Genomic DNA, 27,487 nt, shown 5'->3' with positions numbered 1-27,487 from the left:
CCTGCCCTACAACTCTTCCAGGATCTTACACTCTGTTGACCTCTTGATCAACCCTTAAATTTAATCACTGCACCATTGACAATCGTGCCAAGCTACAAAGGCTCGAAGCTTTGCGATTCCCTCCGTAAACTTCTACATCCATTTATTTCTCAATAAAATGTTGCTGGGAATTTAATGGAGAGAGAGAGGCCACTATACCCACAGCTTGTACACTATCTAATCTCTTTCACATATATGATTCTGTTAATAACTTGATTACTGTTAAAAAAACAAATCAACGGAAAACATAATGCCAGAATCAATTGATTAACAGCAGTCACTCAGGTTAGCTGCTGTCTTATACAATAGACTGCAATTTAATCTATCATTGACAATTAGTATAATATTAAATGGGTGCAAGGTACAGGCATTGGTAAATGTGACATAGAAGAAGAATGAGGTTGAGGTTGGGGTGAGAGAGGGGGAGGTATGGGGGGGGGGAGATATTGAGGGAATCAACGGATATGTGGAAGTGCAAAGAAATTCGTGTAGAGGTAAAAAATCTGTTATGTTGCAGAATGGTGCGAAGAGCTGAATGGCCTACTCCTGCAAATTCCTATGTGTGAAAGAAATAAAGAGGCACAGAGAGAAGGATGAGGGAGTAGGAGGTGGAGAAATAGAGGGAAAGGTCAGGCATAACCTGAGAAAGGAAACGGAGGACAGAATGGGTGAGAGAGAGATAGCCGCACACACACTTCAGTGTTTTCATAATATAACGATGTCCCAGAACACCAGAATTAATTAGCCTGGTCACAGTTGTAATGTAGAAAATGATGAATTGAAGAGTTCATTTAATTCATGACAATTATCTGTATCATAGCGGATGGCAGACAAAATTAGCCCAGCATTTTAAATAAACAGATAATACATCAAAACAAGTTGAAAGGAAACTCCTAGCTTTGAGGAATGCACGGTGACTGCGATTCTAGGATTGGCTCACCTGCAGGAGTGAGGGTGCCAGTTCCTTTCTGACAATGGCAGATGTATAACTCGTAAGCAGGCACGAGGGCTGCTGTAATTCATCCTCTCTGTAAGATTAGGAATCATCTGAGAACTTCAAACACATCGTTAACTCATTTTACAGCCAACTATCATGCGTTACTTCATACGTCTGAAATGAGACTGTGGAATGTTACTCAGGTGCTCTAACAACCCAGTGGGTGGTGATAATGCCTCTGGCGACAGCGAAATAGTTTTGCTATTATCTAATCAGTGTCATTTATTTTTATCCCAGAGCTGAATGCTAAAAACAGCTCAAATCTGATCAGTGTAACCAACAATTTTGACCCCTGTTGCATTCCAGAAGAGTCCTTGGTGCTGACTGTGTCCAATAGGCTTAAAGCTCAGTGCTGGCTCCATTAATGCGAGCCAAAAACATTGTTCTCATTTTAAGTCAGTGAACCACTGGGTGGCGCCAGCAATGGCAGCCTCGCCAGCAGTCTGCCTGTCCCTTCTTTCGTTGTTTGTTTGTATGTGACTGTGGAACAGCATCCCACTCCCCATCAGAACTGTCCCCTCCATCGACTCCTTTAAGTCCAGGCTAAAAACCTATTTCTATTCCCTAGCGTTTGAGGCCCTCTGAGGGGGCGCTGTAAACTGTTTATGTCTGTGCTGTTAGGTTTCTTTTTTAGTACTTGCACTGATGTACAGACACTTTGGTCAACGTGGGTTGTGTTTAAATGTGCTACACAAATAAAATTTACTTAACTTGACTAAATGTATGTTTTTAGTATTCTTTAATGGGGGGGGGGAGTTGGGGGAAACCTTTTTCTAATCTCTTACCTCGACGGAGATGCGATTTTTTTCCGTATTTATATCTCCGTCCACACTGCGGCCTAACATCGAGGAGTTGGCAGCCTTTGTTGGAGACCAATTTCGAGAGCTCCACTGCGGGTGCCTGCGGACTTTAACATCACGGAGCTTGCGGTCTCTGGTCAGAGACCGACTTCAGGAACTCCAAGCCGGAGCTTCGATCACCCCAAGGGGAATCTGCTGTGGTGGACGTTTATGTTAACGTTTATGTAGTTGTGTGTCTTGTTGCTTTTTTTAGTATGGCTGTATGGTAATTCGAATTTCACTGCAAACTGACCTTGAAACCTTGAAATCATGATGCTTTTCTGTGTGGAGGCTGCATCGTGAGACAGGACTAGTAGACTCTTATTTCCTGGGATGTCTTCACTCCATCAGACTGGTTTCATAGCTGTGTTGCCTCACTGCCTGCCCCTCTACCGCAATGGGAAAAGGCACACACAGTGTGTTGCGTGTTGGAAGTCAGCAATTACAATTCACACTTTTTCATGCTGAGAACGGAGCCTTTCATTTCAAGTGCTTGCAATTATATGTAAAAATGTAAATGTAAATGTAAAAAACCTTTATTGTCACTACACAAAGTACAGCGAAATTAAAGCAGTCCAGATGATGCAATCACACACAGCAGACAGTACAAAGGATAAACCTTTATCCATAACAAGCTAAACCTAATCTACTGAATTAAACAAACTGACCTCCGTGGAACACATAGGAGGCTACTGTTGATAAAGTAATTTTTGATGCGAAGAGAATGCCACAGCCAACATGTAGAGAACGTCTCACATTAAACAGCTAGGTAAATGATCACCTGTTCCCTTGGTACAAATAGGAAAGACCAGCATTGATTGTCCATATTTAATCGCCGTTCACACGGAGGAGTAAGATATGCTCTTCTTGTGCAGATGATGTCCGTGTGTAATAGGAACTGCCAGTGATGAAGAAGGATCAGTGACACGAATATCAATCACTCCAGTGTGTGAGTTGGAGAGAACCAACAAGTGGTGTTGTCCCATGGGCCACCAATGTACAGTAATAGCCTTGCATTTATCACTCAGAATATGCGCTGCTCTATTAGTGGGAATGCTGATGTGCATGAAGCCTTCCTCTTTCGTAGATACATAATCGTTTGGTTTTATTATTTTCAAGCGTACCAAAATACAGTGAAAATCTTTGTTTGTGCTACATTATTAAATCATACTATGCGAGTACAACAGGTGATGCAAGAGAAAACCTATGAGAAGATTGTTCAGTAATCAGATAACAGTGGGGAAGAAGCTGTTCCCGAATCTTGTGTGGTTTCAACCTTTGTATTTTCTGCTCACTGGTAGAAGGAATGACTGGGGTGAAAATTGTCCTCAATTGCTTTGGCTGCTTTCCTGAGGCAGCATGGTTTAGATGGAGTCGATTGGGGGTGGGGGGGGGGGGGGGGGGGGGGGGGGGGAGGGGGAGGTGGCTGGTATGTGTGATGGACTGGACTACATCCACAACTCTACAATTTTTGTAGTCTTGAGCAGAGCTGATGCTGACGGGATGTTTTATGCAGTGTATCTGAAGAAGTTCACAACATGCCGAATCTCCTTGGTCTTCTGAGGAAGTAGAGATGTCGGTGTGCTTTCTTAGCCAAGTGGTTGGTCCAGGACAAATTGTTGGTGATATTTACACCTAGGGACTTGAAGCTCTTGACCATCTCCACTTCAGCACCATTGATGCTAACTGGGGCATGTACACCACCTCGTTTACTGAAGTCAGTAACTAGTTCTTCCATCTTACTAATGTTGAGGGAAAGGTTTAGTTTAGTGAAATGCAGAAACAGGCCCTTCGGCCCACCAAGTCCACATCGACCAGTAATCCCAGCATATTAATACTATCCTACACACATCAGGGACAATTTACACTTATACCATGCCAATTAAACTACAAACCTATACGTCTTTGGAGTGTGGGAGTAAACTGAAGATCTCGGAGAAAACCCACGCGGTCACGGGGAGAACGTACAAACTCCAAACAGATAGCATCCTTAGTAGGAATCGAACCCGGGTCTCTGGCACTGCAAGCGCTGTAAGGCACCAACCACCGTGCTGAGGTTGTTCTCTCGACACCATGTTATTAGGCACTTTCTATACACGGCTCTTTCTATCCTTCCTGTACACCATCTTGTCATTGTTCGAGGTCCAGCCTTCTACTGTGGTGTCATCTGCCAATGTGTAAATGGAGGTAGAGCATAACTGGCTACACAGAGCAGAATTTGTTCACCATCTTTCAGGTTTGGATGTGGCAAGACTGTAGCTGAGAGCTAATCTGTTGCTGATAGGATGACTGACCACTATCTATTGCATGCTGCTTCTAATATCTTGTCTGCACTAAGTCACTGCTTCATTAGTTTGGCATCTGACCTTTAGTGATGTCAGGTCCTGCTTCTGCATTCATCAGCAGTCCTCATTGAACTTAGGTTGGCCCCCGCCCTGACAGGGCCCCAGCAGAAGAATGAAATCAGCATTGAGTGGTCTGACCCAATTGATCCTACAGGTCAGATACCAGATCTGCTCTCCTATCACTTAGGTGGATAATGAAACAACTTGCAGGACAAAAGACTCTATAGCCGAGAAGCTTCGAAGTGATGAACAGAGCAAAATGAAGCTGGAAAGGGTGCAGAAAAGATTCACAAAGATGTTAACCGGTCTGGAGGGCTTGAGAGGTAAGGATAGGATAGGCAAAGCACCCTGAAATATCGGTTGAGGACTGACCTTCTAGAGGTACACAAAATCATAAGGGGCATAGATGAGGTGAATGGTCAATGTGCTTTTGCTAGAGTAGAGCAGTATGTAGCCCATAAGCTTAAGGTGAGAGGGGAATGATTCATCAGGGGCCTGAAGGGTAACTTTTTTGACATAGAGGGTGGTGGGTACATGGAACAAGCTGCCAGAGGAAGCTGTAGAGATGGGTCAATTATAACGTTTAAAAGACATTTACACAGTTACACTGAAGGTAAACGTTAAGAGGGATATGGACCAAATGCATGCAGATGGGAATAGCTCAAATACGCTGGAAAAGAGAGGTGAAGGTCTGTAATAAAGTACAATATAGTTAAGTTGGCAAAACGGTCCATTAAATATAATGAAAATAAAAATGAAAGGGATGTAGAACTAGTTGCCAAACCTCAGTCACATTAATCGAGGAACAGTGTGAGAACAGACAGTATGACCAATGAAAATGCACATACTGGGAAACAATTATCCGATTTGGGAGCAGTTAAATTGTTAAGATTCTCTTTGTGATTAGTGATGTAGCACGAACATTTATGTTAACATTTTCTAGTTTATTTAGTCAGTCACTTTACATTGAATAAGATAGATATAAAACACTATCTTTCACTTGCTCAAATATGTATATAGAAACTGTAAAAAGTTAAAATTTGTTGCACAAATTTACAGCTTCTAAAAATACACAAAGTCAATTAACATTAACTAACATATAGTATGTTGGATCACATAACATTAAAAGTGTAACATTAATACAAGTACTGTAATGTTGCTCTGTGCAATGTACGAAAGGAGGAAAACTATATTGGAGCACTGGGTGTGCTGAAATAACAAATGGAACTTTGGTAGCAGTTATACTTACTTCGCAAGTACAAGCAGCACTGCTTTACTAGGACACAGTAATTTCAACACTGTAGCTGTGTTGCTGGACAGGATCAGCGTTTCTTCCAGATGATTAAAGTAAATGTAGTGAAATGGTTGGTCCCAGAATCTCTTTGAACATAGGAAACATCGAGTACTACTTACAGGAAACTCCCACAATCCAAGCCGCTTTTAAACAAGTCCCACGTTGGCCCACGTTATGAGCTAGTGATATTACACAGTTGTTTTTGAGAAGCTATATATGCATCTGTTTCGGCTCTGATGGCACTTGCTAGAATTGCAACAGGAGAAGCTGTGGAGAAGGTCCAGCTATTGATCAGATCCTATCTGTCTTCAGCAATTACATTTTCATCTTCAGCATTCTGGGGAAGATCTTGAAAAACATAAATGTTAGATAATATTACATATACAAATAAGTCAATTTTCAAGAGTTCGACATTTAATTACTTCTGTTTTAGTTCTGCCAAGTGATTTTGTTTGTGGACACTGTCATGATAAAAGGAGCAAAACACAAACAGCTGGATCAAGCAGCGGGTCAAGCAACAACTGTTTGGGAAAAGGAACTATTGACTTATTGGACTGTCATGATGCAGGGTGATGACTTGAAGTGTTGATAATCCCTTTTCCCCTTAGATACTGCTTGACCACTGTGTTTGTCCAGCATTTTGTTTTTTGCTTCAGATTCTAGCATCTCTTGCGTCTCCGTCATTAAAAGAGAGTTTGAACTGAAGGCGGCAGACGCCAGGTTTAGACTTTGCAATCATTCTGTGGCTTGATTTTTCAGAACATTTGAAGGAGTTTCCTTTTGGGTCCTTATAAACATGCTATAAAATGAATGAGAACATAGGGAGCATGGTACATGCAAGAGAACTGCTGAGTCAGCAGTGTTGGAGACAACGGAGACTTGCATTCAGTTATGAGCAGTGGAAGATTCCTGCACATTAATTGATTTATAATGGGCCACCATTGCACACCAGCTATCATAGAATCATGGCAGAGTGAGATCTTGGTCCAGAGGCAAGACAATTGGAAATAAAGCTACACACATGGACACACACACACGTTCCCTGGCGACACATACCTGTTGTCGCTGACACACAATCACGCCACAGGGATCAGTGCAGTGTCCCACTTTTTACAATTTATAGAAACATAGAAAATAGGTGCAGGAGGAGGTCATTTGGCCTTTCGAGCAGCACCACCATTTATTGTGATCATAGCTGATCATCCACAATCAGTAACCTGTGCCTGCCTTCTCCTCATAACCCTTGATTCCGCTGGCCCCTAGAGCTCTATCCAACTCTCTTTTAAATTCATTTTTATGTACATGACTTGGATGGATCCATGGAATGTATGGTTACTAAATTAGCTTATGACACAAAACTGGCTGTAAAATAAGTTGAGAAATGAACTTAAGGAGGCCACAGAGGGATATAGTTAAAGTAATTGAGTGTGCAAAGATCTGGCAAATGGAATATAATGTGGAAAATAACATATATCATTATCTGAATGATGAGAAGTTGTACAGCTCTGAAAAATAAAGAAGCTGTGTGCTCGAGTGCAAGATCTGCAAAAAAATAATATGTAAGTTCAGGAAGGAATTAGAAAAGGTAACAAAATATTATTATTTATTGATAGAGGAATTAAAGACAGAGTAGGGAAGTTATGCTTCAGGTATACAGGATACTCTGTGAGCACATATGGCACCTTATTTAAGGAAAGATATGAACACATCGGACATGTTTCAAAGAACGTTTACTAGACTAATATCAGGAATGGATGGGATGTTTAATAATGAAAGGATGGACTTGTATCCACTGGAGTTTAAGACAAAAGGAACTTGATTAAAACATGAAAGATCTTGAAGGGTTTTGATAGGGTGGGCATGAAAAGATGATGGCTTTTGTGTGAGAATCAAGAACCTGGGTCACTGTTTAAAAATAAGGGGGTAGCCCTCTTTTGAGACAAAGGCATTTATTTTCTCGCAGAGAATTGCAAGATTTCTCTCTTCCTCAAAGCATTTTTGAAACAGTCTTTGAATAATTTTGAGAAGTATATATTTGATGAGCAGGGGATAAAGGTGAATGGGGTAGACAGGAATGTGAAACTGAAGTTATAATCAAGTCAGACATTAACTTTTTAGAGGAGAAGCAAATGTGAGAGGCTAAGTGGCCTCGTCCTGCTCCCAATTTAAATATACTATTTTCCTTAGTCCAATTTCCTCACATTTCCTCTCCTCTCCAAATATTCAGTTATTGAGTCTGGTCCCACAGAATTATTATGAAAACTCTTGCTTCCTCTGTGGAACAGCAACAGATCCCGATGAGATACACAGCAAGGTTCTGAGGAACAACCTTTTCCGTACATTTGCATGGCTGTCCAGGATATGGACGAAGATACATATTGGAAGCACATAACGTTAGCTGGAAATACATTCAGTATATCAGGAAGGGCAGTTAAGAAAGGAACATCCAATCTGCTATAAATCTAAATGGTTCAGGTAAACGGGATGGAGAAAATAAAAGAGAAGTGTAAAGACAGTAGTTGTATGTAGAGAAATGGATAATGAAAACCACAGGGTTATAGGAAGGGGGAAGAGAACAAACCAAAGACTGCAGTGGCAACGTAAGGAAAAATGACCAGAGGTCAATATTTAAGTCTCTTTTTAAAGGTGGAAATAGAAATAAATGGGTACAATCCAGTAGCAATTATAGAGGTGGGATTGCATGGCTATGGAGGCTGGGAAGTAAATATTTTGAGGCACAACATTCCAAAGGAGTGTGGAGCTTTGAGAATAGATTAATACAGCTTTGGATTTGATATCCAGTTGTAGAATCTAAATGAGGAAAGAAATAGTAATAGAAAGGAATCAATGGTGGGGGAATCCCACTATTTTTCAATTCATTCGCTGTTCAATTCATTAGCAGGTCTCTCGCAACACTGCTCTATCACATCCCTTTACGCAATGCTTACTCAAGTACTGGTCCAGATGCCGGTTGTTACTATTCCTGCCTCCACCACTTCCTCTGGCAGCTTAATCCATATATTAACTACTCTTAGTGTGAAAGATTTACTCCTCGGATCCGCTTTAAATGTTCCCGTTTTCACATTAAGCCTTGACCGTACAGTCAGAGAGTTATACAAGATAAAACAGGCCCTTCGACCCAACTCGTTCATGCTGACCAAGATACTCCATCTATGCCAGTTTCCTTTACACACTTTTGACCCATATCCCTCTAAACCTTTCCAATCCATGTACCTGTCCAAATATCTTTTAAATGTTGTTATTGAACCTGGTTTAACTTTTTACTCTGGCTGCTTGTTCCATATCATCGGACAAAGTCAGCATGGATTTACCAAAGGCAAATCATGTCTGACGAATCTTATAGAATTTTTCGAGGATGTAACTAGTAGAGTGGATAAGGGAGAACCAGTCGATGTGTTATATCTGGACTTTCAAAAGGCCTTCGACAAGGTCCCACATAGGAGATTGGTGTACAAACTTAAAGCACACGGTATTGAGGGTTCAGTGTTGAGGTGGATAGAAAATTGGTTGGCGGACAGGAAGCAAAGAGTAGGAATAAACGGGTCCTTTTCGGAATGGCAGGCAGTGACTAGTGGGGTACCGCAAGGCTCAGTGCTGGGACCCCAGTTATTTACAGTGTATATTAATGATTTGGACGAGGGAATTGAATGCAACATCTCTAAGTTTGCGGATGACACGAAGCTGGGTGGCAGTGTTAGCTGCGAGGAGGATGCTAGGAGGCTGCAGAGTGACTTGGATAGATTAGGCGAGTGGGCAAATGCATGGCAGATGCAATATAATGTGGATAAATGTGAGGTTATCCACTTTGGCGGCAAGAACAGGAAAGCAGAGTATTACCTGAATGGTGACCGATTGGGAGAAGGGGAGATGCAACGTGACCTGGGTGTCATGGTGCACCAGTCATTGAAAGCAAGCATGCAGGTGCAGCAGGCAGTGAAGAAAGCGAATGGTATGTTGCAATTCATAGCAAGAGGATTTGAGTTTAGGAGCAGGGAGGTTCTGCTGCAGTTGTACAGGGCCTTGGTGAGACCGCACCTGGAGTATTGTGTGCAGTTTTGGTCTCCTAACCTGAGGAAAGACGTTCTTGCCTTAGAGGGAGTGCAGAGAAGGTTCACCAGATTGATCCCTGGGATGGCGGGACTTACATATGAGGAAAGACTGGATAGACTGGGCTTGTACTCGTTGGAATTTAGAAGACTGAGGGGGGATCTTATAGAAACATATAAAATTCTTAAGGGGTTGGAGAGGCTAGATGCGGGAAGATTGTTCCCGATGTTGGGGGAGTCCAGAACCAGGGGTTACAGCTTAAGGATAAGGGGGAAGTCTTTTAGGACCGAGATGAGAAAACATTTCTTCACACAGAGAGTGGTGAGTCTGTGGAATTCTCTGCCACAGAAGGTAGTTGAGGCCAGTTCATTGGCTATATTTAAGAGGGAGTTAGATGTGGCCCTTTTTGCTAAAGGGATCAGGGGGTATGGAGAGAAGGCAGGTACAAGCTACTGAACTGGATGATCAGCCATGATCATATTGAATGGCGGTGCAGGCTCGAAGGGCCGAATGGCCTACTCCTGCACCTATTTTCTATGTTTCTATGTTTCTATATACCCACCACCCTCCATGTGAAAAAGTTGCCCCTCAGCTTCCTAAAAAATCTTTGCCCTCTTACTTTAAACCTGTCCCCTCTAGTTCTTGATTCTGTGCATTTACCCTATCTATTCCCCTTGGTTATATCTCTTATCAGGCCTGGGAGATTTATCTTAGGCCTCCAGCACCTCCATGGCTGTAATACAATCTTTCCACAATATATCTCCATTATGTTTCCTATGCTTGATGCCTTTCTCTGCATTAAAAACAGTGCAGAAATATTAATCAAAAACTTTGCCTCTTTCTTGCGGCTCCACACATAGATGACCTCTAGTTTCTGAGGGGGCCTATTCTCTCTCCAGTTACCCCTTTCCCCTTAATATATGAATGAATGATTGAATGAATGAATGAATGAATGAATGAATGAATGAATAAGTTTATTGGCCAAGTACGTGCATATACAAGGAAAGTGCCCTGGTGCTCCGCTCACAAATGACAACACAAACATACAGTTAATTATATTGTATTTATGTTGTACTAGACCAAGTGGACCCATTGGGCCCAAACCTCTCCTGCATTGGTGCAGCACCCTCCCCCCCCCTCCCTCCACCCTCACCCCCTCCTTCCCCCTCTCCTTCCTCCCCCCTCTCCTCCTCCCCTCCATCCTCCCCCCCTCCCCCTCCCCTCCCTCCACCCCATCCCTCCATCCCCCTCCCCTCCCCCCCTCCCCCCCTCCATCCCCCTCATCCTCCCTCCTCTCCCCCCTCCCTGCCTAGGAAATAGATTTAAACTTTAAAATGTGAATAACTTTAAAAATATAACATCGATTTCAATGAAACTTCTTCCATTGGCACCAAAGGGATGACTGTGAGTAAGGTGGGCCTAAAATTGTTGTGCTATCGTGTACCGTTTTGGCTGTAGTTCAGGAACAAACAAGAGTTTTAGTATAGAGATGTTCTGGGCATTATGTTACAGGAAAGATGTTGTCAAGTTGGAAAGGGTACAGAGAAGATTTACGAGGATGTTGCCTCTACAGGGAGTGGTTGAGCAGGCTGGGATTCTTTTGCAAGAAGATAAGGGGTGATCTTATAGAGGTGTATAAAATCATGAAATGAATAGATAGGGTAGACGCACAGAGTTTCTTGCCCACAGAAGGGGAATCAAGAAGCAGAGAACATAGGTTTAAGGTGAAGGGGGAAAACCTTAATAGGAATTTGAGGGGTAACTTTTTCACACAAAGGGTGGTGGGTGTATGGAACGAGCTGCCCGAGGAGGTAGTTGAGACATTTAAGAAACAATTAAACAGGTACATGGATAGGACACGTTTGGAGAGATATGGGCCAAATGCAGGCAGGTGGGACTAGTGTAGATGGGACATGTTGGTCGGTGTAGGAAAATTGGGCTGAAGGGCCCGTTTACACGTTGTATGACTCTACTCTATTATAAAATCTCTTTGGATTCTTGTTAATCTTATCTACCAGAGCTATCTAGTGCCCCCTTTTTGCCGGATTTCTTTCTTAAGTATGCTCCTCAATACCCCCTTCTATTTCCTGACCAGCAATCCAATTTCTCTCGTCATCTAGGGTTCCTTATTCTTATCTGCTTGCCCTTCACTCTAACAGGAACATACATACCTTGAACTCTCACTATCACTTTTAAAAGCATACCACTTTCCAGACGTCCCTTTGCCTACAGATAAGCTACTCCCTCATACCATCAAAGTTGGCTTTGCCCCAACTTAGAACTTTAACTTTAGGACCATCCTGACCTTGTCCATAATTATTTTAAAGCTAATAGAATTGTGGTAGATGGTCCCTAAGGGCTCACCCACTGACACTTCAGTCACTTTCCCTGCCTAATTCCCTCAGAGTAGGTCAAGCTTTGCCCTCTCCCTTGTACGGTCCTGTATCTATTGCCTAAGGAAACTTTCCTGAATACACTTGACAAATTCCACTCCATCTCACCCTTTGGCACTATGGCAGCCCCAGTCTATATTGGGAAAGCTAAAATCCCATTCTATGATAGCCCTATTAGTCTTGCAGCTGTCTGCAATCTCCTACCACATTTGTTCCTCTAATTCATATTTGGGGCCTATTGTGCAATCCCAACAATGTGATTACCCTCTTTTTATTTATCAGCTCCACCCATTTTGCTTCTCTGGATGATGCTTCAGTAAAGTCATCTCAGACTACCGCCATGATGTTCTCCTTAATCAGTAAAACAACTCCCCTCTCCTCTTTTATTCCCATCTCAATCTTCCACATGCCCTGGAGCATTAAGATCCCTTAAGATCACTATCCCTTCCATAGCTAGATTTCTGTAATGACGTTAACAGTCACACATACCTATCCATGTTATGAGTTCATTTGCCTTACCATCAGGCCTCTTGCATTGAAATAAATGTAATTTAATCCAATCGTCTTTCCTTTATTCCTGCCGATCCTGTCTACTGAATTTACTGCCCTTGACTTTTGTGAGACCTACCTGTCTCAATACTGTATTGGATCCTGTTCCCCTGCAAACCTGCCTGCCAGAATATTGGTCCCCCTCCACTTCAGGAACATTCCAATCCTCTTGAATAGGTCACCTCTGCCTCAGAATAGAACCCAATGGTCCAAAAATCTGAATTCATCCTCCCTGTGCCAACTCTACAGCCACACATTCACCTCTTATGTTCCTATTCCTATTGTCACGAGCACTTGGCATTGGGAGTAATCTAGAGATTATTTCTCTAGATGTTCTGCTTTCTTAACCTTTTGCTTAACTAACTATATTAGCTCCTTGCATATTGGCACAAATGACTTCTGGCTGCTCACGTACCTCATTGTGAATGTTCTGCAGCTACATCAAGACATCCTCCACCCTCCCACTACAGAGGCAACAGACCTGGAGTCCTGTTTGCTGCCACATGATCTGTCGGTCCCCAAAAACAATGGAATCTCCTGTCATTATAGCCCTGTCTGTGCCCCAGAGCCTGGTGCCACAGACCTGACTACTGCTACTGCTGCTCTCCTCTATCATATCATATCATATATATACAGCCGGAAACAGGCCTTTTCGGCCCTCCAAGTCCGTGCCGCCCAGCGATCCCCGTACATTAACACTATCCTACACCCACTAGGGACAATTTTTACATTTACCCAGCCAATTAACCTACATACCTGTACGTCTTTGGAGTGTGGGAGGAAACCGAAGATCTCGGAGAAAACCCACGCAGGTCACGGGGAGAACGTACAAACTCCATACAGTGCAGCACCCGTAGTCTGGATCGAACCTGAGTCTCCGGCGCTGCATTCGCTGTAAAACAGCAACTCTACCGCTGCGCTACCGTGCTATAGATGTTCTGACCATGGGAAATAGACTGTGGTTATCAACCCTACCTATGCCTTTATTATTTTATAGACCTCTGCTATGTCACCTCTCAGCCTCTTTTGCTCCAACAAAAACAAACCCAGCCTGTTCAATCTCCCATGATACTCAAAGCCCTACAATCCAAAAAACATCCTTGTGAATCTTTCCTGCATCTTCTCTAGCTTAATCACATCCTTCCTATAGTGTGGTCACTAGAACTGCACAGAATTATTACCTCAGTCCTTGTAAAAATGTGCACTATTTACTGGTGGTTGAATGATCATCACCATCTTAACCTGCCTACAGTTTGCCAATAATCCTTTCCTTCCTGAGATTTATCTTTCTAAACTTCCTTTTCCAAAAATAATAGATTAGAAAACAAATCCATCCCTATTCATCTCAATGAACATTATTACAGATCAGTAATTTAAAAATATAAATGACACAGCTTACATCAATCAGCAAGTTAGGTCCTCCTGCACTGCTTTTGTTCACAGTTGCCATAGTTTTGGAATATTGTTTCATCTTCTGTTTCTTCTATTGGCTGACCTTTCAGAATGACCTGTCATTATGAAAGGTTAGCCAACTCCCAAACTTTTCAGCTGTAATTAAACTCAGCCCAAGCAGTCCAGGATCTCTACAGCAGCTTCTTCACCCTCCAACATCACCCACACCTCCCACTCACACATCGGGACCACCTTCTCACATTACCCCATCCCTCCAAATATATAGTGGCCTCACCTTCACACGTCAGCCCCCCCCCCCCACTGTTGCCCATCTTCACCCCAGTCTTTTCGGCTGTCAAGAGAGGGTGGTCATTTTGGGTCTGTATTCCTCTGACGTTAGAGTAATGAGGCTTGAGATATTCAAACATCCACGAGGACGAGTGCCAAACAAAGGGACTTAACTACTTTATAACGGATCATATGTTTAAAACTGAGGATAGGTGACATTTTGGGTCAGGACCCTTCTTCCTACTGATTATGTGTGTGTGTGTGCATGTGGGTGGGGGGAGGGGTGTGGGGGGAGGGAGGGGGGAACTAAAAGAGAGGAGGGACAAGAAAAAGGCTGGGAAGTATGTGGATATAGGTGAGGAGTGTTTTTGGTTGATGGTTGAACATAGGCCAGAGAAGAAAAGACAGAAGGTGTGAGATCAACAGATTGATGAGTTGTGAATTGTGAACATAGAGGAAGGAAAGGGAAGGGGAGAAATAGGTGCGATTCCAGGCAGGGCACAGATAAGAGGAGGGGAAAGAGAGAGGGGGAAGAAGGGGGAGGGGGGCTTTGTAGTTACCTAAAGTTGGAAAATTCAATGCTCATACTAATGGGTTGTAAGCGACCCAAGCAGAATATTAGATGCAGTTCCTCCTGTTTATGTGTGGCCTCACTCTAGCAATGGAGGATGCCCTTTCCACCCCAAACACTCCTCCTCTAGTGCTTTACCCTGCAACCGTATATGATGTAACACCTGTCAATAGACAATAGACAATAGACAATAGGTGCAGGAGTAGGCCATTCAGCCCTTCGAGCCAGCACCGCCATTCAATGCGATCATGGCTGATCACTCTCAATCAGTACCCCGTTCCTGCCTTCTCCCCATACCCCCTCACTCCGCTATCCTTAAGAGCTCTATCCAGCTCTCTCTTGAAAGCATCCAACGAACTGGCCTCCACTGCCTTCTGAGGCAGAGAATTCCACATCTTCACCACTCTCTGACTGAAAAAGTTCTTCCTCATCTCCGTTCTAAATGGCCTACCCCTTATTCTTAAACTGTGGCCCCTTGTTCTGGACTCCCCCAACATTGGGAACATGTTTCCTGCCTCTAATGTGTCCAATCCCCTAATTATCTTATATGTTTCAATAAGATCCCCCCTCATCCTTCTAAATTCCAGTGTATACAAGCCCAATCGCTCCAGCCTTTCAACATACGACAGTCCCGCCATTCCGGGAATTAACCTAGTGAACCTATGCTGCACGCCCTCCATAGCAAGAATATCCTTCCTCAAATTTGGAGACCAAAACTGCACACAGTACTCCAGGTGCGGTCTCATCAGGGCCCGGTACAACTGTAGAAGGACCTCTTTGCTCCTATACTCAACTCCTCTTGTTATGAAGGCCAACATTCCATTGGCTTTCTTCACTGCCTGCTGTACCTGCATGCTTCCTTTCATTGACTGATGCACTAGGACACCCAGATCTCGTTGAACTCCCCCTCCTCCTAACTTGACACCATTGAGATAATAATCTGCCTTTCTATTCTTACTTCCAAAGTGAATAACCTCACACTTATCTACATTAAATTGCATCTGCCATGTATCCGCCCACTCACACAACCTGTCCAAGTCACCCTGCAGCCTTATTGCATCTTCCTCACAATTCACACTACCCCCCAGCTTAGTATCATCTGCAAATTTGCTAATGGTACTTTTAATCCCTTCGTCTAAGTCATTAATGTATATCGTAAATAGCTGGGGTCCCAGCACCGAACCTTGCGATACCCCACTGGTCACTGCCTGCCATTCCGAAAGGGACCCATTTATCCCCACTCTTTGCTTTCTGTCTGTCAACCAATTTTCTATCCATGTCAGTACCCTACCCCCAATACCATGTGCCCTAATTTTGCCCACTAATCTCCTATGTGGGACCTTGTCGAAGGCTTTCTGAAAGTCGAGGTACACTACATCCACTGACTCTCCCCTGTCAATTTTCCTAGTTACATCCTAAAAAAATTCCAGTAGATTTGTCAAGCATGATTTCCCCTTCGTAAATCCATGCTGACTCGGAATGATCCTGTTAAGATCCCTCTACATCTTTCCTTTTCTCCAACCAGGAATCATAACAGTCCTTTCAGGTGAGGCAGAGGTTCACGTGCAGCTCCTCTAAATTCATTTTCTACATCCGGTGTTTCTGATTAACCTCCTGGATATCGGTGAGACAAAGCATAGACTCGGCGACCGTTTCACACAACACGTGCTCATTCTGCCAAGACCCACTGGATCTCCAGGTTGCTAAGCATTTTAACTCCTCTTCCCACTCACATACGACCTTTCTGTCCTGGGCCTCCTCCACTACTGGAGTGAGCCACATGCAAACTGGAGGAACAGCGCCTCATATTCCATTTGGGTGGCTTGCAACCCAATGGTATGAACTTTGAATTGTCCAGTTTTAGATAACTTACCAAACCCCCTCCCTTCTTCCCCTCCCTTAACCCCCCCCCTTACCCCACCTCCCCTGTGCCCCACCTGGATCTGTACCCATTTCTCCCCCTCCCCTTCCACCTACATTCATAAGTTCATAATACATTCCTTCCTCTGGCTTCACTATTCGCACCTCTTCTATCCTTATTTCACACCTTTAGTCTTCTCATTTCTAGCCTTTGTCCAATGATTTACCTATCCATAACCCTCTTCACCTCTATCCACCTATCACTTCCGGGGGAGGGACACACCTCTCTTCCAAGTTTCTTCCCTCCCCCACCACAATCAGTCTGAAGAAGGGTCCCAACCGAAATGTCACCTCAGAGAATATGTTCTCCAGAGCCTGAAATGCTGAGTTATTCCAGCACTTTTTGTCTCTTTTAACTGGATACAGAATTGGCTTCAGAACAGAAAGTGGTGGTGGAAAGTTGATTTTTGGTTTGGAAAACTATTCCTCAGGGATTGGTGGTGGACATATTACTGTTGTCATCTACATCAAAAAATTTGGATGAGAATATTTGCAAATGATATTAAAATAACTGGTATCGTAGACAGTGTTTATCATATTCAGATGTGAGGTGATGGAGGAACAGCACCTCATATTTTGTTTGGGTTGCTTACAACCAACGGTATGAACAATAGATTCTCCAATTTTAGATGACGACAACCCCCACCCCCCCCAACCTTACTTTACCTTCCTCTCTCCCCTATGTCCCAACTCAACTCGCACCTATTTCTCCCCTCCCCTCCACTTCCATCTACTATCTTTCCTCTAGCTTCACAATTCCCATCTCTTCAATCCTTTAGCCTCACACCTTTTGACTTTTCATCTCTGGCTTTTGCCCAACCATCTGCCTATCAAACCCTCCCTTCCCCCTTCGCCCCTCACCTGTATCCACCTATTATTTGCCAGGATTTCTCCTACCCCTCTTCCAGCTTTCTCCTCTCTCTCCCCCCAAAACAATTCCCCAAACCAGTATAACGAAGGCTTCCAATCCGAAATCTTACCTATCTATGCTCTACAGAGATGCTGCCTGACCCACTAAATTGCTCCAGCACTTAGTGTCTATATTTAAAGTGGATACAAGTAAATATCTGATAGATGGAGAAATGAAGGGGTCTGGAGAAATGGCACAGCAGAGGGGTGGAGGCCAACTATGATTATATTGAATGGCAGAACCTGCTTGAGGGTCTGAGTGGTCTACTTCTGCTCCCATTTCCTTGTGTTCTCGGTTAACCCCCTCCACTCTGACAGCAGCTGATCATCCTCACCCTCTAACTAAGCTCCGAATACTTAGATTGAAATGACTTGCTCGGTGGTGTTTAGGAAAATCCATTGTTGATTTTCCTTGGTAAATTCAAGGAGATCAAAAAGCGAATTGTTCACAACAAATTATTTGGGTATTTACAATGGCCTTGGCCTTCTGCGTGAGGCATTCAGGACATTTGTATAGTGAGTCTGATGACCCTCTTAGAGAGTTTGGCACACTTCCCATTTTGCAGGTTAATCTCATACCCTGCTAACTGCCACACAATGCTCATCTTCTATTGTTGCAATGAGCTTGATGCTAAGACTAAGTCCCTGTTGTGACTAGGTAATTGTTGCCCTTAACAATGAGTTGCTGAAACAGTTACTCGATCCGGAGTACAATTCTCATGCTACAGAATTTAAGCCCCCAACTTAAACTGTGTGATAAGTGTGAATGTGACTGGTCCACCACTTCTCTCAAGATAGCTGCTGTACTTTCAGAAGCACAAGTGACTTGTTGACTAAGACTCAAAAGAGTAATTCACAATATTGCTACTGATTCAATGTAAACATAGTCACAGGGAACTTGAGATGCTGGTTTATAAAAAAGACAAAGTGCTAGAATAGCTCAGCAGGCCAGGCAGCATCTCTCGAAAACATGGATTGATAAGGTTCATACCGTAGGGGTTGTAAGCCACACAAGCGGAACAGGAGGTGCTGTTCCTCCAGTTTGCATATGGCCTCATTCAGGAAACGGAGTGGGTGCAGGACAGAAAGGTCAGTATGGGATTTGGAAATGGAATTAAAATGGTTAATAACTTGGAGATCCAGCAGTCCTTGGCAGACCGAGCACAAGTATTCGGTGATACGGTCACTTAGTCTTCTACTTTTGATCTCGCCAATGTAAAGGGTTCATCCCTTCCCACACAAACCACCCCTCTCGCAAGGTATTTTTGCATGCAAACGCAGGAGATTTATCACGTGTCCCTATACCTTTTCTTTCACATCCACATACTGAACCCAGCAGTCCTTCCAGCTGAGACCTGGACCTTAAGTGCAGCGGTAGAGTTGCTGCCTTACAGCGCCAGAGACTCGCGTTCGATCCTGACTACGGGTGCTGTTTGTATGTTCTCACCGTGATCTGCTTGGGTTTTCGCCAGGATCTCCGATTTCCTCCCACACTACAAAGACTACAGGTTTCTAGGTTAATTGGCTTGGTTAAATTGTAAATTGTCCGTAGTATGTGATGATAGTGTTAATGTGCAGGGATCGTTGGTCGGCCCGGACTTGGTGGGCCGAAGGGCCTGTTTCCTCGCTACATTTGTAAACTAAACCTGCACATCACATACACCTTCTCTAACATCTACTGTGTTCGGCACTCTCAAAGTGGCCACCAGTAACAAAGATTATGCACCAGTGAAAATACAGTGATGAGGATTGCAAGCCAGTGCAAACACCATTACAGGGATTGCACACTAATGTAAACACAGTGACATGCACTGCACGCAAACATTGTGGCAGGGATGGAGTGCTGGAGAAAATACAATGGCAGGCACTGCAAGCCAGTGCAAGCACAGTGACAGGCACTGCATGCCAGTGCAAGCACAGTGACAGGCACTGTACTCCAGTGTAAACCCAGGGACAGGCACTGCACTCCAGTGTACACACAGTGACAGGCATTATGTGCCACTGTAAACACAGTGGCAAGCACTGCACGTCTCTGTAAACACAGTGACAATAGATGGAGAGCCTCTCTATTTGCTGCAGCACCAGCACATTCCTAATCTACACTCTAAATAACGTTTCCTGAACAAATTTTGTCCAGCTAGGTTTCCTGAGCAGTCTGTGCCGAGATGTGAAACGTTGAACACACCGGCTGCTGATAAACCAGCCCTATTGTCCATGTCACAATGTACAGAGTCGAGTCCACATTGATTGGGCATGCGCAGCCCAGCCTGTAACCGATTCGTACTGCAACCATCCGTCTGTCTATCAGCATTGTGAATCATTCCACAATTGATGCTAATCCAGTGGAATGGTGCAACCAACACAACTCAATAATTTAATGGGTTCACTCACATGACTTTGGCAAGGCCAGCATTGGTTCCCTTGACCATTTTAGAGAGCACTCCATTACACTGGTCTAACTGCGGTCCCACATAGACCAGACAATATACGATTACATTTCCTAAGACATCACAAGCAACAAATCAGGCCGTAAGCATTCTGGCCATTGTCCAACATTGTTGAACCAGACCAATCATGTTTCATTGTGTCAAGCAGCTTATATAGATGTGTTCTACATCCAAGGCACCTGGTTTCAGCAGAGTGCATTACAATCAAGTTAAAAAACATTTTCATTTGCCCTAATTGTTCTATGTAACCTTAAGCACATATCTGAAAGTAACACTTTGCTCGTTTACCATGCTGTGGTGGATCCTATAATGATGGGCTGGATAAATGGAATTAGATGGATAGCAATCGATTGATGGATGGAGCACAGTGAATTAATGAATGCTGTTGATGCTGCAAGTTAAGGGAATGAAGCAAGAGTACTTTGTCAATGTCAGAAGAAGCAACAACTGAATTACAGCCGGTAGCCACCACCAGCTTTGTGTTATGGTAAATACAATAAGGGTGATTGGGTTTGCTTCAAGAATTCCTAGAGCTTGTGTTGAGCAGTGTGGTAAAAAGATGAGTAATAATATGGACATTTATGCTGAAGGTTAAGTTTTCTGCACACTGGATTGCATCTCGGCACTGTGGCCTGTAGGAATGAAACTATTAATGGGCAATGTGTTTGCAGAATAATCATAGAATTATAGAGCAATATAGCATGGAAAAGGCTCTTTGGCTCAACCAAGTTCATGATAACCAAGCTGCCTCATCGAGCGAGTCCCACTTGCCTTTATCTCTCCAAATCTTTCTTATCCATGTACCAGTCCAAGTGCCCCCTCTCGCACTTCCTCTGGCAGCTTGTTCCACCCACTGGACAAAAAAAAAGCCCCCTCAGATCCCTTTAAAATCTTTTCCCTCTCATGTTAAACCTATGACCCACATCCTGGGAAAACCTGTGGCTATTCACCTTATCGATGCCACTTGTGATTTTGTTATGCAAGCCCTATGAATTTCTGTTTTTTAAAAATAAACAATCTTTTTAATTAATAACCACAAACCATACAAGGATATGTAAAAAGGAAAAGATTAATGAAGGCAAATGTAGGTGCATTACAATGAGAGACAGGTGAGTTTGTAATGGGGAAACAAGGAAATTGCAGAATAGTTAAATGAGTACTTTGGTTCTGTCTTCACTAAGGAAGACACAAACAATCTCCCAGAAATACCAGAGGACTGAGGATCTAGTGGGAGGGAGGAACTGAAAGGAATCCACATTAGTCAGGAAATGGTGTTAGGTAAACTGTTGGGACTGAAGGCAGATAAATCCCCAGTGCAAGATGGTCTGCATCCCAGAGTACTCAAGGAGGTGGCCCTAGAAATCGTGGATGTATTGATGATCATTTTCCAATGTTCTCTTGACTCTGGATCAGACTGAGATGAGGAAAACCGTCTTCACCCAGAGAGTTGTGAATCTGTGGAATTCTCTGCCACAGAAGGCAGTTGAGGCCAATTCACTGGATGTTTTCAAGAGAGTTAGATTTAGCTCTTAGGGCTAAAGGAATCAAGGGATATGGGGAAAAAAGCAGGAACGTGGTACTGATTTTAAAAGATCAGCCAGGTTCATATTGAATGGCAGTGCTGGCTTGAAGGGCCAAATGGCCTACTCCTGCACCTATTTTTCTATGTTTTCTATGTTTCTAAATCTGAAACTGCCCAGAATTGCAAAAGTCATAGGAAGTAGAACTGCAACTGCTGGTATACAAACCCAACAAAGTGCTGGAGTAACTCAGTGGGTTAAGCACCATCTCTGGACAATGGTGGGCGGTTTTGATTCAGGACCATTATTCAGACTGATTGGGGGGGGAAGACAAGCAAAGTGTAGTGGGACAAAGTTTGGCAAGTGATTGGTGGATACAGGTGAAGGGATTTTTTGATTGGCAGATGGCTGGACAAAAGCCAGAGATGAAAAGACATAAAGTGTGAGGTAAGGAGATCTGGATAGAAGATGCGCCAAATGTGAAGCCAGAGGAAGGAATATGGGTGGAAAGGGAGAAATGGGTGCACATCCAGGTGGGCACAGGAAAGAGGTGGGGAAACGGTGTGAACATTGAATTCTCCAATTTTAGTTAAGTAACCCACATACAACATCCCCTCTATTTTCCCTCTCTTCCCTGTGTGGACACCGATTTTCTGTTCTCCTCCATTTCTTCAACCTATATTCCTTCCCCTGACTTCACCCATCTATAGAATGATCAGCTCAGACTCACTCAAACAAAGGTCCCAGTGCTCAGTCAGTCTTTGGCTGTGACCCTGCCTTGGGCAGCTGAGGCATCATCTCAGGGTTAAGCTTGCTCGGGGCTAAGGTGTTGTTGACCTTGAGCAGGGCATCATCAGGGAATCGACATTGGGCTCAGTCTACTAATGACAGAAAATAATTGAAAAATGTTACCTGGGGATTACTAGTTAATGAATTGGCTTGAAGATGTTAAATGTGTAAATGTCTAACTGAAACATTAATTGTTTCCATTCAAAACGGCTGCCACGTATTCTCAGTCATTTCTGCATTTATTTTCGATTTCCAATGCCCTTGTACAGTGTTGATGAGGCCAGAAGTGTGCCTCGTATGCTTTAACAGAGGATTCTAAATGCTAAGAACAGGAGACACAGAACTCGCTATTTTTGCCTTTAAATCAAAGATGATTCCAGGAAAAAACACAAGGCTCGTCAACTGTTCACTAAATATCAAGGTGAGTGATTAGAAATTGATGATAAGACTAAATTATTCTTATGCCATTAGAATGAATGCAAGGCCAGCCTGACCAGAATTCAAAAGTACATGGGATCCTTGAGGAGAAATTAATTGGAATGATTCTGTGAGTTAGCATACCGAGATAATGAGAAAACGAGAGAGAGCACGAGAGTGGGCAAGAGAAAGAGAGAGCAGGAGACAGAGAAGGGGGGGGAAGGGGGAGAGGGAGGTGGGGGAGTGGGAATGGGAGGGAGGGAGAGAGCAGGAGAGAGGGAAAGAGGGAGCAGGAGAGAGGGGGCAGAAGAAGGGAGAGAACAGCAGACAAAGAAAGCAGGAGACAGAGAGAGAGCATGAGGGAGTGTGAAAGGGTGCGAGTGGAAGTGAGGGTACACAAGTGTTGCTGAAGAGAGGAAAGAAATGGGTAAGGTTCAGGTTCTAGTGAGCAGAGCCAAAGCAAATTTATAAGTATTGTACACATGAATAGTAGAACCATTTGAACTGTAATTCCAGGCAAGGCGATTGAAGTAACAGACAATATTAATGTGAAGGGAACGTCAGGAGTGTGACAGAACTGAATAAAATATTCTAGGGGGAGAGTGCACCCATTCCTTTCCTCTCCTCAGCAAAATTTGTGAGCTCTCTTATCTTCTGCTCACTTTCACTCTCCTTCATAATCGCCCTTTCCCTCTCCAATGCCCTTTCCATCTCTGTCTCTCCTTCCCTCTCCATCACTGTGGACACAGTTGGAGGTGAGGTGTTGCAGGCAATCTATCAGGAGTGTCTTTGCACAACATAGCTCTCAGGGCCATCCACAGTACATGATTGTGAGAGAGATAGAAAACCAGAAAATAAACTATTTGAGATATCCCTGCAACTAAAAAGGCCAAGATAAAGGAGAACAGTTTCCACTGTGAAGCAACTGAAATTGAGACGTGGTTTAAACGTTATTGGAATACTATTGTTTAGTGACATTAATATTGCATATAAGACCTCGTTTTTGCATGTTATTTTTGCTTAATCTTCACTACTGATAAAATGTGAATTCTTGAAACAAAGCAAGATGAATGTTATGAAAGAACCTGTCAGTGATGCTCAGTAGGAACAGTTGCTCCTCTCATTCAGGAACGTCTGGGTCTACTTCAGATTGTTCAACATGTAATTAAGCCTGCCAATCCACTGCAGTACTGAGGGGGTGCTGAACTATCAGGAGCACTAATCAGAGGCACACATTATTTGACAGTACTAAAGGAATGCCATACTGCAGAAGGTTCTGAGGTACCTGTCAGCAGGGAAATACTGAAGGAATGCCACTCTGTGACGGGGCAATACTAAGAAGTACCACACTGTGGGAGGTGCAGTCCTCAGGGAGTGGCACATTGTGGGAGGGGAAGTACTGAGCGAGCGTCACACGGTGGGAGGTGATTGGGGAAATTGTTATTTAATATTTAAGAAAATTTATTTATTTTGTATTATGGTGGTGGGTTTATTTGTATTTTTGTAAATAGTTGATTTAAATTATTTTTGGATAAAAAAACAGTGGGATGTGCAGTACTGAGGAATTCACACCGTGGGCAGGTAGTACTGAGGGAGCACCACCCTGTGGGAGTGTAGAACTGAGGGAGCAGCACACTGTGGGAGCGTAGTACTGAGGGAGCGTAGTACTGAGGGAGCAGCACACTGTGGGAGCGTAGTACTGAGGGAGCAGCACACTGTGGGAGTGTAGAACTGAGGGAGCAGCACACTGTGGGAGCGTAGTACTGAGGGAGCGTAGTACTGAGGGAGCAGCACACTGTGGGAGCGTAGTACTGAGGGAGCAGCACACTGTTGGAGCGTAGTACTGAGGGAGCAGCACACTGTGGGAGCGTAGTACTGAGGGAGTTCTGGGCTGTGGAAGCGTAGTACTGAGGGAGCGTAGTACTGAGGGAGCAGCACACTGTGGGAGCGTAGTACTGAGGGAGCAGCACACTGTGGGAGCGTAGTACTGAGGGAGCAGCACACTGTGGGAGCGTAGTACTGAGGGAGTGCTGGGCTGTGGAAGGGGCAGTACTGAGGGAGCACCACACTGTGGGAGGGTCACAGTGAAATTCATTGTTTTGCATACTCAAGGTATGCAAAGTGTCACCACATAAAGAGTGCGGAAAAAGTTACAAAGTATCCCATGACAGGTCATTCTTTGTTTGTGGGAGGGGCAGTACTGAGGGAGCACCACATTGTGGGAGGGGCAGTACTGAGGGAGCACCACACTGTGGAAGGGGCAGTACTGAGGGAGCACCGCACTGTGGGAGGGGAAGTGGTGAAGGAGCATTACACTGAAGGAGGGGAAGGGGTGAAGGAGCATTACACTGTGGGAGGGGCAGTACTGAGGGAGTACTGGGCTGTGGAAGGGGCAGTATTGAGGGAGCACCACACCGTGGGAGAGGCGGTACTGAGGCAGTGTTGGACTGTGGGATGAGGTAGTACTGAGGAAGCACCACAATGTAGGGAGGGAGTGCTAGACTGTGGGGGGAGCAGTACTTGGGGCGTGCCGCACTGTCATAAATTCCATTCTTTAAACCAAGGGCTTGTCTGCCTGCTTTATATAGTGATTTACCACATATGCAACCGCACAGTAAAATTCTTTTTTCATATATTACACAAGCAGACACCGCCATTTTTGGCGCTTTATTCAAAGTCCAAAGTCTGGTCGTCCCGCGTGCTTGAAGTACTGGAGCAATTTTCGCAAACCGATGTCCTTCTCCTCTCCTTGCCCAGCCATTTCTGTGTCCCGGGGGTGCCTCCTGCAGCCAAACTTGAAGCATTAGGCACTGGAAGCATTACCCCGGTTTACCCTCCTACCCGTCCCAGCTCCTCGTGTCCGATGTTTCCAGCTCCCTCCCGGTTACGTGATCGACGAGTCTTTGTGTGGATTCACGGTCCCACCGAACCTTCGGGCGGGTCCCAACAAGCCTTCTTTTTCCAGTAACAACATTGATTCTTTTACATCTCACCTGCTAGAGAGATGTAAAAGAATCGGTGTCGTTACTGGAAAAAGATCTGCAATTCCTCCCAGTGATATGGCCAACAAGTTCACTCGACATTTTCTCACTGTTGTTAATTGGATCTTGTGTGCGGTTTGGCTGTCAAGACTGCTCAACACCTTGAATGTTCCAAGTAATGAAAGTTGCTCTAACAATCCAAGCTTATTCTTTCTTGAATCACACTTACAAATGGCAGCAAAACAAAGCAAAGCAAAATAAAATTTAGTATCTGTGAAATAGCTACTGCAGCACACTTATAAAACATAACTTCTGGTTATTTTGACTTACCAACATAAGTACCTATTTCTACCTTCCACAGTATCAACCACCTGCAATGTACAATTTTCTTTACTTCTAACCGGATTTCTGTAAAAGCAGATCCTCAAACGATTCCAGCCACTGGAAGGCTGCCAAGGGGAGAAGCAGAACTCTGTCCAGATGTTGAAATCCACCCACCATTTCCTGTGTTGTTGCTTCCCTGATCTTCCAAGATACAGAGCAGACCAAGGCAAAAGCAAGAGGGGGAAAATAAGGAGACTGACATATCCCGGTTAGCTGCACTGTAGACATGTGTGTTCAAGTGGCCCCCAGTTCAAATGCTAACTCTGAATAGAGTGTGCGTGCAGTTGATTTAATGATGAGGAATCTGTGGTCCTGAGAGAAGGTTCTGTTTGACCAAAAGATGAGGGTAAGATGGTGCTGTAGTTTTAATTACAGGTCCTCGATACAAACAGACATTCTCGCCTTCCCTGCTGGCATCTCTCCCACTGCAGAAACAATCTGCTTCTTGCTGGCAGTTAGCTGGATAAGCCAATATGGAGCAATGGGAGTGGGGTGAGAGGGAATAAATCCACAGAGCAGACCTCTGTACATTCATTGTTACTTTGGTTGGATTGTATGGAAAAATGGTACAGCATTTCTCACAGACAAAGTAAGCCCAGGCTTAAAGGCTTGTTTTTCATCTTTCATTTGACCTTTGCATGAGTACTTCTGACAGGTAGCATTGAGTTAAAAACAAGATGTTGGAGGAACTCAGCAGATCAGGCAGCATCTATGTGGGAGTGGACGGACAATGTTTTGGTCAGGACTCTTCAGAGTAGAATTGAGTTGCTTTCTAAATTCTGTCCTAATTTCTCTGCAATTTCTCCACAGCTTTTTTGATCCTTTCAATGGTACTTTTTTTGTCACATGTACCGTGCAGTGAAATCCATTTTTGTACACAGTTCAGTACAAGTATCACTATACATAAGCACTTAGATAATCTTTGATAAGCATCTTAGTACAAGTGTATTGCAGTGGTACATTGAGACAGTAAACAGTCGCCAGTTTGCCAAAGTCTGACATAGCGGAGTAGCCTTGGCAGACAAGGTTCATGTCGTGGAGAATGGTCCAGACTGTCATTTCATAGTTCAGCTTGCAACTGGCATAATGGCTGAAAATGACACAGAGCTCTTGTGGTCGAGAGTTTCTCTGACCACTCAAATTGTATTGAAATGTAGTTCTGATCATCTGTGGCACATTATCCATTTTCTGAAACTCTGACATGCTCCAAGTGAAAGTGCAAGCAACGTGTTCAGTCTTTATTGTAATTTACTGATCCCCTCCCTAACTAATGCTCTGACTAAGCTAATGCTGGAAGCATAGAATGCTGATGCAGTGCAATGCTTTACTAGAGCAGCTGTCATCA

The 27,487-nt window shown here is 43.9% G+C and overlaps 1 protein-coding gene across 5 annotated transcripts in view; it reads right to left on the bottom strand.

Annotated features, from left to right (window-relative positions):
• Window positions 1-2,415: 2,415 nt before the first annotated feature.
• Window positions 2,416-27,487, bottom strand: part of bbs9 (Bardet-Biedl syndrome 9) — a 303,117-nt gene continuing 278,045 nt past the window's right edge. For all 5 annotated transcript variants that reach the window (XM_078397603.1, XM_078397606.1, XM_078397604.1 and 2 more), the window contains one exon: window positions 2,416-5,862. In XM_078397603.1, coding sequence (XP_078253729.1) covers window positions 5,813-5,862 — 50 coding nt within the window. In that variant the 3' untranslated portion in view covers window positions 2,416-5,812. The remainder of the gene's footprint in view (window positions 5,863-27,487) is intronic.

The sequence above is a fragment of the Rhinoraja longicauda genome, chromosome 4, assembly GCF_053455715.1.
Source record: "Rhinoraja longicauda isolate Sanriku21f chromosome 4, sRhiLon1.1, whole genome shotgun sequence".
Lineage (NCBI taxonomy): Eukaryota > Metazoa > Chordata > Chondrichthyes > Rajiformes > Arhynchobatidae > Rhinoraja > Rhinoraja longicauda.
This window is presented reverse-complemented; position numbering and strand designations above follow the sequence as displayed.